Source organism: Nothobranchius furzeri, chromosome 5 (genome assembly GCF_043380555.1).
Source record: "Nothobranchius furzeri strain GRZ-AD chromosome 5, NfurGRZ-RIMD1, whole genome shotgun sequence".
NCBI classification, from domain to species: Eukaryota; Metazoa; Chordata; class Actinopteri; order Cyprinodontiformes; family Nothobranchiidae; genus Nothobranchius; species Nothobranchius furzeri.
In genome coordinates, this window is record NC_091745.1 from 56,989,026 (window position 1) to 57,007,635 (window position 18,610).

At 41.7% G+C, this 18,610-nt stretch overlaps 1 protein-coding gene across 1 annotated transcript in view; it reads left to right on the top strand.

Annotated features, from left to right (window-relative positions):
• Nucleotides 1-18,610, top strand: part of hpn (hepsin) — a 58,785-nt gene that overhangs the window by 38,463 nt on the left and 1,712 nt on the right. Inside the window, exons 11-12 of the mRNA XM_054740650.2 lie at nt 552-647; nt 2,302-2,444. Of these exons, the coding sequence (XP_054596625.1) occupies nt 552-647; nt 2,302-2,444 (239 nt within the window). The remainder of the gene's footprint in view (nt 1-551; nt 648-2,301; nt 2,445-18,610) is intronic.

Here is an 18,610-nt window from a genome sequence, read left to right on the forward strand (position 1 = left end):
GCGCTCTGCCGCTCTCGGTGCTCTCCGCTCAAAAGAACCCCCGATACGCTGAGTCCATATAAATTATGTAATATAGGTAGAAACCTTTTTTCTGGCTCTTCCTGGATGTGTAGGATATCCAGCCCCCCCATAATTCGATCCCTGCTCCTGGATGAAAAACCGGACATTTTCATCAATGCAAGACCGGACAGAGAGTGAAAAGTGGACATGTCCGGGGAAAAGAGGACGTATGGTCACCCTAGTGGAGCTTAAACATCAACGTTGCAAGTCAGTGGTAGAGTCCGCTGCTGTTATCCAATCGGGGCAAAATGTTGAAATATCAGGAAATGGAATCCAAAACGAGTTGTCTGAAGCTCAGCTGTGATGTGGCTCATTTGTAGTTCCTGGAAATGGTGCACCCCCAGTGGCTGCAACATTTTGGTGTTGTTGCCCCTTATCAGCTTTAATCTCCATGGCAACACTGCCTGATCAAACCAATAATAGAAAAATGGGTGAATGAAAAAATGAACTAAGCTTCTGGTGAGGTGTTAAACTTCTGCTTGTGTTTGTAGAATACATCCAGCCTGTCTGTCTGCCAGCTTATGGCCAAAGACTGATAGACGGGCAGATGGGAACCGTGACGGGCTGGGGGAACGTTGGATACTACGGTGAGTAGATTTTAGATTTGAGTGTGCCTTCTCACACGCTGCCCCTCCATTTGCTTCAGGCACCTTCCCTTTGTAGGTTTAAGTCTGCCCTCAACACACACTATAGCCTGGCTTTTCCCACATGACTGTCTTCATACTTCAGTGTGACACTTCTCTACTACCGGCAGCTTGTGACATTCCTCTGTACTTTCTAGCTCACTAACGTTGCTCGGTTAGTTTTTACTTGTTTCTCTTTTATCTCTTATCTTAGAGCTTTTACTTGTTTTATGATTAGTTAACTTTTAATGTAATTTTATGCCTTGCTTTTATGTGTGTTATATGTTTTAGCTTCTATTTCATTCCTATTCTGTCTTTGTTGTTGTGTGTGTCTTTCGCTCTCTACAGCACTTTGGTTAGCTGCCATGCTATTTTTAAATGTGCTTTATAAATAAACTGGTATGGTAGATTTTCTGAGTAATTAGCAGTGACGTCTTTAGCATTATACATTATGATGGGGCACAACTACTCAACAGCGTGCATACACAACCACGTGGGCGCAATATAGCAACATCATCTCCCTATTTTCACTCTCTGGTTTAATTTTTAACTTTTCTTCAAGTGGCAAAGTTCTCTTTATTATTTTTCTTGCTTGTTGTTGTTAGCTAACCAGCAAACGCCAACTTGGCTGCTGCTGGTCCATACAACAGAAACATAAGCTCACGTGTTTTTCTCATCTCTTGATTGGATGATCTGAGCTTGGGGCCGGAGTCTCTGCGCCCTACGGCTTATCATTGAGAATGAGTTGAGCACACGCACTGTGATTTCAGATCTTCCTCATTTAAAATGGACACAGACTTTTTGCTACTTTTAAACAATCAACATTTTGACTATAACTTCATGAACAGCCTTGGTTTACTGCTGAGGTGACCTGGTAGTCCCAGTGAAGCCCAGACAAGCAGCTCCATCTCCAACATTATTTTATAACGCAATTAAACCAGTCACATTACAGTTATTTACCTGGAATTCTGTGGTTGTTTATAAGGACAAATGTCATCAACAGCAGAGAAATGTTAGCCTAGTGAACTAGACCAAATTCTTGCTTTGCAAAGTTTGGTACGCTCCATTGGAACCTCCGCAGCTCCTACCAGGACTCTGGCTAGCCAATCACAGCTCTCTAGAGGGGTTTCAAACACATAAAGAGCTGTGATTGGTCCATAATGGTGGGCCAATCATAGTGCTCTATCTGCTTAGTGAACAAATCACAGAGCTTTGTCCGCTTTGTGGGCCAATCAGGGCACTCTATATGTCTGGTGGGTGGGATGATGCAACAGAGTGAAACAAGAGTATGTCACATTCATTGTCCAGTGGAATGCGGAGATCATTTGAAAGACAACGGTAGAACCTGCCCCACAACTGAGAGCCATCAATGGACCATGGCCAGACTAAATAATACATTTATTTAGTCTGGCTTGCCAAGCAAGAGTAATGTAGCATCGAGGAGTCACATCCAACTGGAACTTCTTTATATTTCTGCTTAAAGAACCACAAAACTGACAAAGGTTAAAAGGTTTACACAGAAAAACTGTATTTATTCATAACTTTCACATATACTTAAATCATTTTAAATGAGACACAGTTGATGATTCTGTTTGCTTTGTTGTTTTCTTTTTTCCAGGTCATCTAGCTGATGTTCTTCAGGAAGCAAACGTTCCCATCATCAGTGATGCAGTCTGTAATGCTCCTGATTACTATGACAACCAGATTACCACCACCATGTTCTGTGCCGGCTTTGAGAAGGGAGGCATCGACGCCTGCCAGGTCAGGGTTTGTTTAGTAAAAAGCAATCCACTAAATATCTGCACCAACATTGGTGTCGGTCTGGTAAATAAAACTGGGCCAAAATTAAAGACAGATGTTTCATCCATCTTGTTGCTGTTTACTATGCCATACCATTTTATTTCTATAGGACATATAAAAGCAGTGACTATAGAAAGTCAAGAGGGCTGACTAAAAGCTTGAGCTTGAACAGCAGCTTCAGAAAAACACACATAAGATCACACATCCAACGGTTTGATTGCAGTCAGTGGAGGAACAGTTTGTTCCACAGAAGCATCAAGCAGCTGCTGCCTGCATAGACAGCAGTTATCTCATACAAAAAAATCACACTTTGAAATGCACTTCGGCTAGGGGTGTAACGGTTCACGGGAGAGTGTTGAACTGTTTCGGTTCGGCCTGTTCGGTTCAGTCCGCTTGCGTAATGTTTTGGTTTATTATTTTCCGTTAAATACTGAATTTTTATTTGCATGATTTAAGTGTAGCAGATGAAAGTTCCTAGGCAAGTTGCCGCACGCACACTGTATTGAGTGATGCATGATGGCTGCACGTGCCTGATCTCTGTTTAAAAAATGTGATCTGTAAATTCTGATCAATGCCTTTCAGAGTGTATCAAACCAGCTGGCTGTCGCTGCTACTGGAGCCTGTAGAGATGCTGAACGGAGCGTTGCCTTGCCCCTCCCTGTGCAGGCACGCAGCAGCAAAAATGTAAACATGTGTGCTGAACTTTCCCCCTGGGACAATTGATGTAAAGTTTTTATCCTACAATGAAAAATACAGCGCAGAAAGGTCGTTATTTAATACGAGTTTTAAAGAAGAAACTCTGGGCGGTGTGAGGTGAGTTTTTAAGGCTCGCTGCAGAAATAAAAACACAGCATCAACAGTCAAACACAACATTTGTCTGTATGAATGCGACACTCATAGTTGCGCAAATAACCTGTGGAATAATTAAAGACATCATGCTAGATCAGCAGCTTGTGATGACACCTGGTTCTGCTCACTTAACATTTTAAATAAATGAATAAATATAATAATAATATACTGAAATTAATCGAACCGAGCCCTTCAAAACCCTGAACTGAACCAAGCATACTGTTACAACATTACCAATGGCATATCATTTGTGCATTTATTAGTTTATCTAAGGCAGGGGTGTCAAACTCAAACTCACAAGGGGCCGAAATGAAACTCTGGGACGGAGTCGAGGGCCAAACTTAATTTTTTTTAAAAGTGACGGCAAATTTGCACATTTTCTTTATCAACATATATGCAATTTTGAACCTTTAAATTTGGAAACAAACTTATTTCTGCATTAACACTGAATGTGGAATAACCAAATTACACACGAGCAAGTCCGTTTTAAATAAAAGGCATCAGTGGTGTTCACTACTTGTGGTATAATCAGCATTTTTAAAATCTATTCAGGATTTATGTTTTCTTGTTTATTCATTTTTCTTATTGTTTATTCTCCTTTTTTTCTCCTGTAATAAGTGTCATCGCTGCTGTGACATCTAGCTTTCCCCACTGAGGAACAATAAAGGGATTTTCTATTCTATTCATCTATCTGCAGCCTTTCCCGTTCCTGTTTACTGTAGGTTAAATCTTTTCTCACGGGCCAACAACAAAATAAAAATATCATTTTATCTTAAATGAAAATGCAACATCTCACCTGTTAACTTTCATGTTTTGGAGCAGAAAAAGAGCATAAAACCAATATATTTAAAGCTCAGTTTGTTCCACTGGTTTACTGTGATGCTCACCTGTTCCAGCCAGATACCTGCATCATGGGGTTGATCTGAGCTGAGGAGGAGACTCCTGTTGTTTTGTTCATCTTCATCATAATAATGACAACATTAGATGACAACAGGTGCTCACATAGGTTTGTGCTGATGAACATGTCTGAGCAGCTTGACCATGTTGTTGTGTGTCGGGGAGGAAAAACGACAGCAACCACAGAGTCGTGCTGGTTTGAGCGTGTCGCTGCTCGCTGGAGTTATATCGGCTCTGTTTGGAAGTTAGTTGGAACACTTTTTCTTTCAGTCGTGAACACGTTACTGAGCGGCTAGAATCTCCGTTTCTGGGCTTCAACGTCAGAAAATAGCTGAGAAAACTCGGCGCTGAGTGAGAGGAGTGTAGTTTGTCCGAGACAGTGGAGCTGCAGAGACCGGCACAGTGTTGCCAGATCCAAAATCCCACATTATCGTACAGAGAGGCTTAAATTATCGTTTTTCAGTACAAATTATCATACATTATGAATTTGATAATAACGTTCTATAAACGACTTCTCACTCCAATATAATATAACAAAGAAGGTGTTTTATAATGCCCTGTTTAAATAAACATCTTTAAAAACAGTAATATAATGCTTATAAACGTGCAGAGTGTGTCAGCACCACTCCGACCTCCACGCATTGACACAGTATGCACATTTGCGCAGTCCTATTTATTTCATTTCTACATAGGTTAAAAGCACGTGACAAAACATCACAGCAGTGGAAAAACTGACCCAATAAATGACACAGCAGCCTACTCACCTAGTTGCTGATCTCGATCTCCTCATCTGATTCACTGTCTGTCACAGCAGAATGCCTTTAATCACCTGTACTAAGTGGTCTGTGCTTCTCATTGCAATGTTGTGCTGGGCTAAAAAGCCACATAGCTTGATTTCAGCGTTTTTCACATAATTTTCAAACTTCTCTTTTTCATTAGTTTGTAGGAGACATTTATAAACCTGTAAGCACTGAGGTGAAATCTGACTTCAGAACAGTTTAAAATTATGTAATTGACTTGGGAAAGCCACAGCAAAAGATGGTGTTACTAGATGCAATGTGAAATGATCGTACATTTGAGGATTTTTGAAACTATTGATCGTACATCGTAAAGAGCCCAAAATTATGGTACAAATACGATAATTATCGTACATCTAGCAACACTGGACCGGCAGCAGGCGCTGAAAAAACTCAAAGGAGGGGGCTTCGTCGGCTCCGCGCTGACGCCGCAAAGCATCATGGGAGTTGAAGTCTTTGCGGTAAAATCGGCCAGCGGGCCAGTTTTAATATATTTTTGATATTTATCTCGCGGGCCACATAAAAATGCTCCGCGGGCCGCATCTGGCCCGCGGGCCTTGACTCTGACATATGTGATCTAAGGCCTGGTTCACATGGCAGGACAATCACACAGATTTTTTACCCCATCCAACAATCTTAAAGAGCAAATTGCAGTAAAAAAAATTCTAATTCATATAAAATACTGTCCAAAAATGCTATTTGAAATGCTTATTGTAGATATTTCCTTTAAAAATACATAACAACACAGTTTTTCTAGTAAAAAGTGGCCTTTCTCAGCAAATCTTCTAAAAAGACTCTTTTTTTCTAAATCTGAACTTCTGAGGTAACCATAAGCTGGGTGCTGCCTCAGCTCAGTGTGGAGAGTGGACAGTTTTAGGGTAGAGAGATCATGTTATCCAGTCAGTGTGTGTTTACTATTTTTGGATTGTGTTCTTGTTGATAAACTATAGTTCGTGAAGGCTGTACCAACTCCAGCCTCTCTGGACATCGAGTCCACGGGTATCCAGATAAGAGAAACGCCTCTATCTCCATGCCTGAGGGCGTTTTGTGCAGCTGAAAAGACGGGACTTCTGTAGCCTGCATCAGTCGGTACCAGGGCAGGGAGGTCTGCGCTGGGCTCCGGAGACCCAGTGGCGGGGTTTAAAAAATGTAATGTGGATTTCTGGAGCTCAGATCCCTGTCAGAACCAGGTCAGAACCGACCACAAGAAGAGACGCGCGGCTCAGCGGGCAAGTGGAGCTGGTTTCTGGGTCGGAACCAGATCAGAACCACTGCTTGGACCACCAGAAGAGGATGCACAGCTTTTAAAAGTACCAGCTCGACTGGTTCACTGATGTCTGTGTCATATCCAGCTCACAGAATTCAATTTCAATTTCAATTCAAGTTTATTTATATAGCGCCAAATCACGACAAGAGTCGTCTCAAGGCACTTCACATAATAAACATTCCAATTCACAGTTCATTAAGCCAATCAGAAATAATGTTTCCTATATAAGGAACCCAGCAAATTGCATCAAGTCACTGACTAGTGTCAGTGACTATACAGCAATCCTCAAAGTAAGCAAGCATGCAGCGACAGTGGAGAGGAAAACTCCCTTTTAACAGGAAGAAACCTCCAGAGAATCCTGGCTCAGTATAAGCAGCCATCCTCCACGACTCACTGGGGATCGAGAAGACAGAGCAGGCAGACACACACACACACACACACACACACACACACACACACACACACACACACACACACACACACACACACACACACACACACACACACACACACACACACACACACACACACACACACAGACAAGTAATGTGTCTATAGTTATATTGTGATGTCTTAGTAAATATTGTATTTGGTGAAAGATAAAATTTATTGTATTTATCCCAGTGGATCTATAATTAAACGGATAAACTAGTATTAGCACATCAAAAGTCAATGAAAACAAAAAGTTATTATCAGGAGAGAGAGAGAATGTATTAGTGGTTAGCAGCAGTGTGCTAGTCGATGGCCCCCTCCATGAGGCCACCACAGCTCAGCAGAACATCATTGTAGCTTCTTCTGGGGAGAAAAACACTTACAGAGAAAATAAAGTTAACAGCTGAAATTGCACAAAATAGTACAGTTAAAGAGCAGACTGTAGAATAAAGCAGTAGAGTGTGAAAAGTGGTCAGTGAATCCTCCAGCAGTCTAAGCCTATAGCAGCATAACTACAGAGATAACTCTGGATAATCTATCCTATTTAGATGTAGGCATGTTGGAGGCAGGGCAAGGGAGAGCCGTCTTTACCGACTGTACACTCCACCTCCCTGTAATCCCCCACTTGTCCAGATTTAGGCTAACATCAGATTTTAACTATAGGCCCTATCAAATAAAAATGTTTTAAGCCTATTCTTAAAAGTAGACAAAGTGTCTGCCTCACGGACTAAAGCTGGGAGCTGGTTCCACAGGAGAGGAGCCTGATAACTAAAAGATCTGCCTCCCATCCTAAGTTTAGATATTCTTGGAACCACCAGTAGACCTGCAGTCTGATAGCGAAGTGCTCGGTTAGGAACATATGGAACAATCAGATTACTGATGTATGATGGACCTTGATTATTAAGAGCTTTATATGTGAGAAGAAGGATCTTAAAATCTATTCTGAATTTAACAGGTAGCCAATGTAGGGAAGCTAACACAGGAGAGATATGATCTCTCTTTTTAATTCTCATCAGAACTCTAGCTGCAGCATTTTGGACAAGCTGAAGACTTTTAACTACATTCTGTGGACTTCCTGAGAGTAATGAATTACAGTAATCCAGTCTTGATGTAATAAATGCATGAACTAGTTTTTCAGCATCACTCCTGGAAAGTATGCTTCTAATCTTAGCAATATTCCGAAGGTGGAAAAAGGAAATCCGACAAACTTGTGAAACCTGGGATTTGAATGACATGTCCTGGTCAAAGATAACACCAAGGTTCCTTGCTTTGTTCTCGGAGATTAATGTAATGCCATTAAGGTCAGGCGATTGGCTAAGCAATTTCCTTTTCTGGATTTCTGGTCCAAAGATGAGAACTTCCGTCTTGTCTTGATTTAAAAGCAAGAAGTTAAGAGTCATCCAATTTTTTATGTCCTCAAGACAAGCCTGTAATCTACCCAACCGATTAGGTTCATCAGGGTTAATGGATAAATATAACTGAGTATCGTCAGCATAACAGTGGAAGTTTATCCCATGCTGTCTAATGATTTTACCAAATGGGAGCATATATATAGTAAAAAGAATTGGTCCAAGCACTGAACCCTGTGGTACTCCGCAAGTAACCCTGGAGTATGAAGAAGATTTGTCATGTACATTTACGAAATGAAATCTGTCAGACAGGTAGGATTTAAACCAGCCTAACACTGTTCCTTTGATCCCTACAACATGTTCAAGTCTTTCTAAAAGAACATTGTGATCAACTGTGTCAAAGGTAGCACTGAGATCTAACAAGACTAGAACAGACACAAGATTCTTATCTGAGGCCATGAGAATATCATTTGTAACTCTCACTAATGCAGTTTCAGTACTGTGATACTCTCTAAAACCAGACTGAAATTCCTCAAACAGAGCATTAGTGTTTAAATGCTGACATACTTGGATGGCCACTATTTTCTCCAGGACTTTGGATAAAAATGGAAGGTTAGATATTGGTCTATAATTCATTGGGTCATCTGGATCCAGAGAAGGCTTCTTAAGTGAAGGTTTGATTACAGCAACCTTAAAATCTTGTGGTACATACCCATTTACTAAGGATAGATTGATTATATCTAGAATGGGGGCAGTAACCAAAGGAAATGCATCTTTAAATAATTTGGTTGGGATTGGATCCAAAATGCAAGTTGAAGGTTTAGATGAAGCTAATATTTTTGATAACTCTGAAAGCTCAACTGGATCAAAACGGTTGAAGCACAGATGAGGTTCTAGAGTCACCTCTGAAGCTGCCTCACTTACCGAGGAAGAAGAAATCGCATTAGGGAGGATGCTAAAGATTTTGTTTCTAATAGAATTAATTTTACTTGTAAAAAATCCCATGAAGTCATTGCTGCTGAGGGCTAAGGGAATAGATTGCTCAGAGCTATGATTCTGTGTAAGTTTAGCAACTACTGAAAAGAAATTTAGGATTATGCTTATTCTCCTCAATTAATGCTGAAAAATAAGCAGTTCTAGTTTGTTGAAGCTTATTTTTATAAAGCAGAAGACTATTTTTCCAGGACAGGTAGGCCTCCTCATGGTGCGTAGAGCGCCATGTTCTCTCCAATTTCCTAGAGTTTTGTTTTAAGGCTCGTAGATGAGAGTTAAACCAGGGAGCCAACTTCCTGTCCCTAATTACCTTCTTTTTTAAAGGGGCAACATCATCTAATGCCACACGTAAAGAGGAATTCACATGATGAACTAAGGCATCAATTTGTGAGGGGCTAGAACTGAAAATATTGCCCTCTGCTACATGCCTCTGAGATGCTGAGGACAGTAAAGATGGAACAGTTGATTTAAAAGACACAACTGCGTTGTCAGATAGAGACCGACTATAATGAAATTTACTTTCATGTCTCGAGAACTCAGTTATAAAAAACTCAAAGGTTATCAGAAAGTGGTCTGAGAGGACTGGATTATGTGGAAAGATTGTTATTTCCTCACACTCAATGCCATAAGTCAGAACAAGGTCTAATGTATGATGGCAGGAGTGGGTGGAGCTATGTATTCTTTGAGTAAAACCAATTGAGTCTAAGATATTACTAAAGGCTACATTGAGGCAATCATTTTCGATGTCCACATGAATGTTGAAATCCCCCACTACAATGACCTTATCAGTATTTAGCACCAAATCAGATAAAAAATCAGAGATCTGATCCAAAAACTCAGAGTAAGGGCCTGGTGGATGATATAAAACTACAAACAAGAGTGGTTTTACAGTTTTGCTATCTGGATTAGGAAAACTAAGAATAAGATGTTCAAACGAACTGTAACTATTAATCTGTAAGGGACTGATTAATAAGTCCGAATGAAAAATTGTTGCCACTCCTCCTCCTTGCCCTGTACTTCGAGCAATATGATGATTTAAATAATTTGAAGGAGTCAACTCGTCTAAGCTAACATAGTCCTCTTGCTGCAGCCAGGATTCTGTGACAGAGAGCAAAGAGATCTGATTATCACAAATCAACTCATTAACTAACAAAGTCTTAGAAAAAATGGATCTAATGTTCAACAACCCACATTTAATTTTTCTAGTTTTCTGCTCAGTTGAATTTGTTCTAATATTTATGAGATTTCCATGATTTGCTTTATTAAACCTGATATTTAATCTGTGTGGTTTTGGCCGTGGGCAGGACACTGTCTCTATGGGGTAGTGGGTGGGTAACAGTACAGAAGCTGCAGAGGGGTGGGTTAAACTACGACTCTGCTTCCTGGTCTGGACCCTGGGTTGTCATGGAGGACTAACAAAACTGGCCATATTCCTAGAAAGAAGAGCTGCACCATCCAAAGAGGGATGGATGCCGTCTCTCCGCATCAGATCAGGTTTTCCCCAAAAAGTTTTCCAATTATCAATGTAGCCCACGTTGTTTTCAGGACACCACCTAAACAACCAGCGGTTGAAGGACAGCATGCGGCTAAACATGTCGTCACTGGTCCGATCAGGTAGGGGGCCAGAGAAAATTACGGAGTCCGACATTGTTTTGGCAAACTTACACACCGAAGCAACATTAATTTTAGTGACCTCCGATTGGCGTAACCGGGTGTCGTTACCGCCAGCGTGAATAACAATCTTACTGTATTTACGCTTATCCTTAGCCAGCAGTTTCAGATAAGATTTAATGTCGCCCGCTCTGGCCCCAGGTAAACATTTAACTATGGTTGCTGGAGTCTCTAATGCCACGTTTCTGACTATGGAGCTGCCAATGATCAGAGTCGGCTTATCAGTGGGTGCGTCACTGAGCGGGGAAAATCTATTAGAAACGTGGACGGGTTGGTGGTGGCCCACGGGCTGGGTACTGTCACCCAGCCGGCCTGAGGTCCCGGCTGCTCGGGTTCCACTGGAGGGTCGCTACGTGGTTGTTCTGAGCTAGTTAGCCCCGCGCTAGCTAAGTAACTACGGCTGTTTACAGGTTTTTCAACAGCGCGGAGCCGGGACTCCAATTCCGATACCCTCGCCTCCAAAGCTACAAAAATGCTACATTTATTACACATACCATTATCACTAAAGGAGGCAGAGGAGTAACTAAACATCTGACACAGAGAGCAAGAGATAGGAGACGGAGAAGCAGAGACAGAAGTAGCCATAGGCGTGCTGAGGCTAAGCTAACTGGACGAGCAAACTGTTCAGTACCAAATAAACTGCGTGCAAACTCAAATGGTTCCCTAAAAGCTAGGTGGAACAACAGAAAATGTGTGTTTTAGCGTGCTTTTGTGCTACAATAACTCAGAGATATCCAAGTACAGAGAAATTAAATCAGCTTTAGCGAGCCCCAAACACCAAACAGCTACACGGAGTGCAACACTGAAAACAGGAAACAGGAAACGCCTTACCGCCAGGTGCAGCCAATCAGCAAAGATCCAAGCTCACACCTACAGAAGCCCGCATGAGCTCCAGAACTGCATGACAGGCGTCTCTCTCCCTCTCTCGAAACGCTAAACCATGTTACGTGAACGGATATTAACTATTATGAGACACATTAGTTTATTATTGTCAAGTATTAATATTATATTAACTGACCAATACTATTTTAATTGTCTGGTACATGATAGTAATCTGTACAAAATTGTGATGTTAGCACGCGAGTTTAAGCTAACATCATTAACTCACAAGACCCCTGCTGCTCTCCCACTGCATCTCAACCTCTCTCTGCTTTGGCCGATGATTTCTCCCTTTGGTTTGTCTCTGCTCTCTGGGGCATGCAGCAAACTCATAACTTTGTGGTTTTGGTCCATCAGAAGTAGAATTATAAACATTTAAAGTTTCCTCTGTGTCAGAGCCGTATTAGAATCCATATTTTTCTCTGGATTAAGCTAACATGACTCCCTCAGCTGGCATCACTTGGTTTGGCAAAAAAAAAAAAGTTTCTCACAAAAACGACTCTAAAAGACAAAATAGTTTATGTATGTATAAAAAAATGTGTTAAACAAGTTTCTATTATGTTTATCTAATCACTGGTTCATGGGAGTCTCTAACCTGCAATTTGCTCTTTAAGAGCACGCCCAATTACCGTACTGGTTCTAAAGATAATCTTTTCAGATATTCCTACCATGTGTGGTGTGTTAGGAGCACTCTGGTCTTCTCTGAAGCATGTTGGAACGTTACAATCACAAATCTGAGATTTCAAACATGTTAGATTGTCTTGGTCTGATTTTTGGGGATAAACAAGTGTGTAGCCAATCAAAAGCAAAGTGAAGGTTACAGAACATACGTCTTCAAAGTTTGTTTACTATGAATCCAGGCTTTAACTCACGAGCTTTCTCATCTGACCAATGAATGTCCATAAGTTAATGCGTTTCATGGGTAGTTTTTGTCAGGTTGCTGCACACCACATGATATAGGACTTAAGTTGGTGTATCTGTGACTTCTTATCACCTTGTCAGTGGTCTGTCATGCTTTCAAAATCAGTCAACAGTTTCAAAATCCATCTATCCATCCATCCAACCATTTTTGGCCGCTTATCTGGGGTCGGATCGCGGGGGCAGTAGCCTAAGCAGGGAGGCCCAGACTTCCCTCTCCCCAGCCACTTGGACCAGCTCCTCCCGGGGAATCCTAAGGGGTTCCCTGACCAGCCGTGAGACATAGGCTGTGTCTCAAGGTCTGCATCCTTCGTCGGCCGGTTACGTCACAGAGCCGCGACTAGGCCTGTCCCAATTCAACGACTCCTTCAAATGCAGCCGACGAATCCGGCCTTCTTTTCACCTGTATGAAGGATGGGTCCGGTGTATCCTTCAGTGGTTTACATTTCCCAAGATGCCTTGAGGGCCGGACGGCAGAATTTTTAAAAACAATGGCGGACAGTGAAGCAGGAGCTGTCAGAGAGGATTGCGCATATAAATGTCAGTATAAACTTGAAAACTGTTAGGTTAAGGGCTTTTTGTGATACATGAATGTTATTTTAGTTTGAAACGTTACAGTAAAAGTGCTTGTATTGCGGTCTCAGCTCGTATGTTCTGCCGCTCGGTGTCGTACTTCTCCCGCTACGTTTTCCCCCTGATTTTAATAGAAGTTTATATTTTAGGGACAAAAAAGAAAACCAGGGACTTTATTAAGCTTAGGGCGGAGATGGACCACATGTTCACTGGAGCTAAGTATTCGGCGGCTGTGGCATCGAGGTACAATAACATCTCATATTTTAAAAACTGTCATTTGAGTTTAGTTTTTTCTGCGAAAACATGAAAGGAATTACCCGTTGTCCTCTTTTCTGTATCTTTTCTCTTCCTGTTTTTTTTTCTTACATGTTTGTTAGGACTATTCTGGAGAAAATGGGCATCCAGGTTAGCAAAGCAAAGCAGAAGTGCTCACTATCAAACATTTAGACTGATTTGTGAACAATGTTGGAGAGAAATGGTAATATTGTGTATCTGGAATGAAATTTAGATCTTTAAGTCCATCTCATGAAAAATCGGAGCAGAGACAAAGGTGTTGCGATTATATTTTTGTTGAGTGTATTTATACACATATAATATATACTAGGGCCCGACCGATATGCTTTTTTTGGGATCGATACCGATATAAAACTTTTAACAAGGCTGATAAATCTCCCTCACAAAAAAAGAAATACAAATTTTCTTAAGCGTAAACCCTTCATTCTCTGCCTTTTTGATGCAAACTTATTTCTCTATTACACACCAAAGAACTGTCTCAATAACTCATTAGGGTTTCCAAGTAATGCAAATAATATGTATTTAGCAGATCTCAAAAACAACAGAACACACAAACTCAGTCACAGCATGAATCTAACATTCAAGTATTTTCTTGTAAGCTGTGGTTTCCACAAATACATTTTAACTTAAAGGAATATTCCACCACTCAGTAAAATTGTCTTGTTAAGATTCCCCAGTTAGACAAGTCAGAAAAAGCATTCTATAACCAGCCCAATATGATCTGGCAGCAGTTGTTTTTCTTAGTTTAGCATAAAACAATGTAAGTGAATTCACATACATTGTAATGTTTTTTTATGTAGGTGAATGCAAGCCTTCCCTTCCATTGCTTTATGCTAAAACAACTGGTTACAAAATGTTTTTTCTGACTTAGCTAACTCTGGGGAATCTGACAACACACACACAAGTTTAGGGACAGAAGATCCATATAAGAATATTAAAATAATAAAAATGCAGCAATAAATAAAATGTAATACTTGTGCTTTGTAACAGAGTAACACTCTGTGGAAGTTAACTTGGTGAACGTATTCACCCTGGACAGGAAATAATTGTACATAAGAAACATAAATAAGAATAAATAAATAAAAAAGTTCCAAAACAATAATTTGCGTTCAAAGTTCAAAGGAGTGGAGCCACACAACATGAGTTCATAAAGCTGGCGCCATCTGCTGGATAGGTAGCGTAATATCGGCCGTCTTTTTGGCCGATAGCCGATACTGTTAATGACCCCAATATTGGCCGATAATATCGGCTAGCCGATATATCGGTCGGGCCCTACTATATACACAAAAGCATGAAGGGAAACATACAAAATAAGAGAAATATTTGACAAAGAAACATAACAAAAATGCATATTTAGTGCAGGATTAACCTGAGCGTCCTGTTCCAAGACCGCTTCAACAACTTTGAAGCAGGAAGTCTCTAACAGGGCTGCTGGATCTGCTGAACAGATGAATGTCATGGAGTGCTGGAGCTGAGACCCGTAGCTGCTCTTTTCTGGTTGATAAGTGAAGCGTCCTACTGGGTGGTCTGCAGAGAGAGCTTCAAGATGTGTCTTGACTGTCCACTGTGTCGCCCATCGGTTTGCAGGGCTGGCTGTCGACGGCTGCCACATGACCAAGACTGAAACATAAATAGACAAATAGGAGATAATAAATACAAAATCTACTTACTATTGTTGAAATGTTAGTCTATTTAAAAAAAAGTCAATTAATTCATTTGTTACCTGTTAACAGTAGTCATGGTCCGATGGAATCTCCTCCAGGGCAGACACCTCACAGCACAGCTGGTCCCACCAGCGTGCACCGCTGACATCCTCCAAACCAGCCTCCCCCTCATCATCTCCACCATCCTCCTCAGGCTCATCCTCCACTACCACAAAGTCGCCAGCACTGAGGCAGATGTTGTGGAGGATGGCACAAGCGGTAACAACCTGTAATACATTAATTACTTAATTGAAATATATTTCAAAGAAATGAGAAAAGCCACATTTCGTACACTTACATGAGGCACAAAAGTGTGGTGGACCGCCAGCGCTTGCAGGAAGATGGCTCTGAACCTGGTTTTCATCATTCCAAAAGCACGCTCTATCAAAGTGCGTGCTCTTGGAATGATGACTGTTAAAGCGCCGGGCAGCCACACCTTGATTCCCACATTTGTAGGGAGTGATGAGTGGGAGTGGGCATTGCAGGCATGGGTACCCACCATCTGCGAGGATGAAGTGCCCTGGAGGAGGGTAGACTTGACTGCCTGTACAGCGGGCTGTGGCGGAGCACCCTAGAGTCGTGCACCGACCCTGGCCAGCCCACGTAGGTGTCAATGAAGCTGCCCTGATGGTCACACACAGCCTGCAGGATGATAGAGGGGGACAGTTTCCTGTTCCTGTAGCAGTGACCATCAGGGCAGCTTGGAGGCTTGATCCTGATGTGGCAGCCGTCGATGGCACCAGCGGCTTTAAAAAAAAGCTCTATGCCGTGCCAGTCCTGCAAACCCCCGGGACACCACCTCCAGGTCTTCAGGGGTTTTTAGAAGGTAGATGACCTGGTGGCGAATGGCCACAACCTCCTCCGTGACTCTGTGGACGACGCGGTGGACAGTTGAACGAGGTATCCCGAACACTCTGGAGACCAACCTGTAAGATGCTCCACTTGCCAACCAGAAAAGAAACACCAGGATCTCAATTGTGGCACCCCAACCATGACGCCGATCTTGATTCAGCAGATTCAGCAGCACTGAAAGGGACTCCCTGCTCAAACGAAAGTCTGGTCTCAGATCTTGCTGGTTGAAGAAACGGTCCAGGACTGGGACACTCAGGTTAATCCTGCAGTATCTGGGTCTAGCCTGGTTAAAGAGAAATACAGAAAAAATAAAGTTTTATTTCAAAGCTGTAATTTCAAGTTTTTATAAAACATAACATTATTCTCAATGTAAATGTGATAATATTGTACATTTTCATGCTATCCTTTCAAATTTCTAAAAACTTAACTTTTGAACAATGTATGCAATGAAGGCCAAAAGATCTATTATATTTTGAAAGTGCTGTCTGTAATAAAGTTTTGGAAGTCATTTAACAAGTTCTTATTTTTGTCCACTAGATGTCCTTCTAGAGGACATTGATGGTACCATATAGGAGAGAAGTATCAAATGAATGAGAGGTGTTGATATACGGAACAACAGAAGCTTTTATACTTGGGTGGGCACTGAATACAAGCATTTACTGAGATTTCCTACAGTTATTTGTGAGAGAAAAAACGTGATTACACAAAATGGTACTTTTTGAGATTACCGTAATTTCCGGACTATAGAGCGCACCTCAATATAGGCCGCACCAACAAAAAAAAGGTTTTCCACACACACACGCCGCACTCAAATAAAAGCCGCGGCGCAGCAGCCACATGCAGGTCTCCGGCGCACAGCACATGTATGGCCATTACATAAGATAATTAGACAGAAAGACGCTACACAGAGGTTTTTCGTTGTTGTTTTAATTCAGCAAAGTGAATTTTATACATGGGTGAGCACTGATAGCATTCATATTATTTTATTCATAATATTTATTAGTTGAGTAAGAATAAAAGATTTGAGGTTATAGTTTATATTTGAGTATAAGTTTTGAATTTAATACAGAGTCTGTTTACAACGTGTAAAACGTTGCTAAAACTATCCATTAAACTAGCTGTAGCCGATTAGTAAAGCCTACTTAATAGAAATTATGTTACCTGTTCATTGTTGTGTCTCAGCTTGAGCAATAGAAAATGCCTTCGCCGGCGATTCATTTCTTCTAACTTCTCCAGAACCAAGGAAATGATTAAAAAGCTAAATAAAACTTTGAGCTCCATCGTTTAAAGAGCAAGTCAACCCCTACCAGAGTCTAACTCCACTCCCACTTCATGTTTGAAAAATGCAACACATGCTGTTGCCTGGCAGACCGAGGGGGCGGAGCCGCTAACAAATACACACACACTCAGGCTCACGACAGCATTGTGACATCATAATGTACCAGTTTACATCATAGCATACTTCTTAGCCAATAGCGGTGGCAGATTTAAATTAAAATACAGTGCAGAGTTTTTACCTGACAACGGCACAACACTGCCAGTTTTAGGCAGAATATTAAAATTTTAACTAAGATGCACTGAAGTGCAAAACTATTGACGACACGTGTCTGCAGCACGATTAGACACTCGTTTATTTAGTTTATCAGCAAAAAAAAGTTTATTTGGGGGTGACTTGCTCTTTAAAGTTCCTTCTCCCATCTGCTCAGCGGTTCTACGGTTGCTAGGCGACGGAACGTTCGCCAAGGGAGTGGAGGGAATTAATGAAGGCTAGGCCCGTCCAAATTCACAGCCATTAACATCCAGTCTACTTGACCGACGGAGAACGCAGCCCACGTCGGCCGAGTAGGCTGGGTCCTTTGAAGGATGCAGACCCTGAATTGAGACACAGCGATTGTCTCTCCAGCGTGTTCTGGGTCTTCCTTTAGGTCTCCTCCCAGTTGGGCGTGCCCGGAAAACCTCATCAGGAGGCATCCTTATCAGATGCCCGAACCACCTCAACTGGCTCTTCTCGATGTGGAGGAACAGCGGCTCTACTCCGAGCCCCTCCCGGATGACTGAGTGTTGGGTATTTTTATATCCTGAAATGAACCACACAGGAGAGAAGTCAGTAGGTTTTATATGCTGCGAGAGGCAGCAGCGAGAGACTGGCTCAGAACCTGTTTAGGCCCTGTTCCAATCAACTCTCTGGTGTGTCCTCTCTCTCCAGCCAGTTTTATTGAAACACAGGGGAACAAGGACAAAGAACAATCCATCACTCTCAACACTTAACCAATAACACTGTTGCTCCTATCTAAGGCGGGACCTTCTATAAAGGAAGTCTCAAATTACAGGGGTGGCTGCTAGCAGCCACAAACTGCTAACTCATTCAGCCTGCTAACTTTCCTGTTGTCAGGCAGAGCATTCCCCAACCCCCATGCTTATCAGGCCGCATTCCATAGCCAAGAGGAAAGGAGAAAGCCCTGTGGCTTACTTCTCAATCATAAGATTAACATATGATTACTTAAAAAAAACATTTAAGAGAGTAATACATTAAAAAGTCTAACACCGAGCTTCTCACCCTATTTATGAGGGAGAGCCCAGCCACCCTGTGGAGAAAACTAATTTCAGCTACTTGCATCCGCGATCTCATTCTTTTGGTCACAACCCAAAGCTC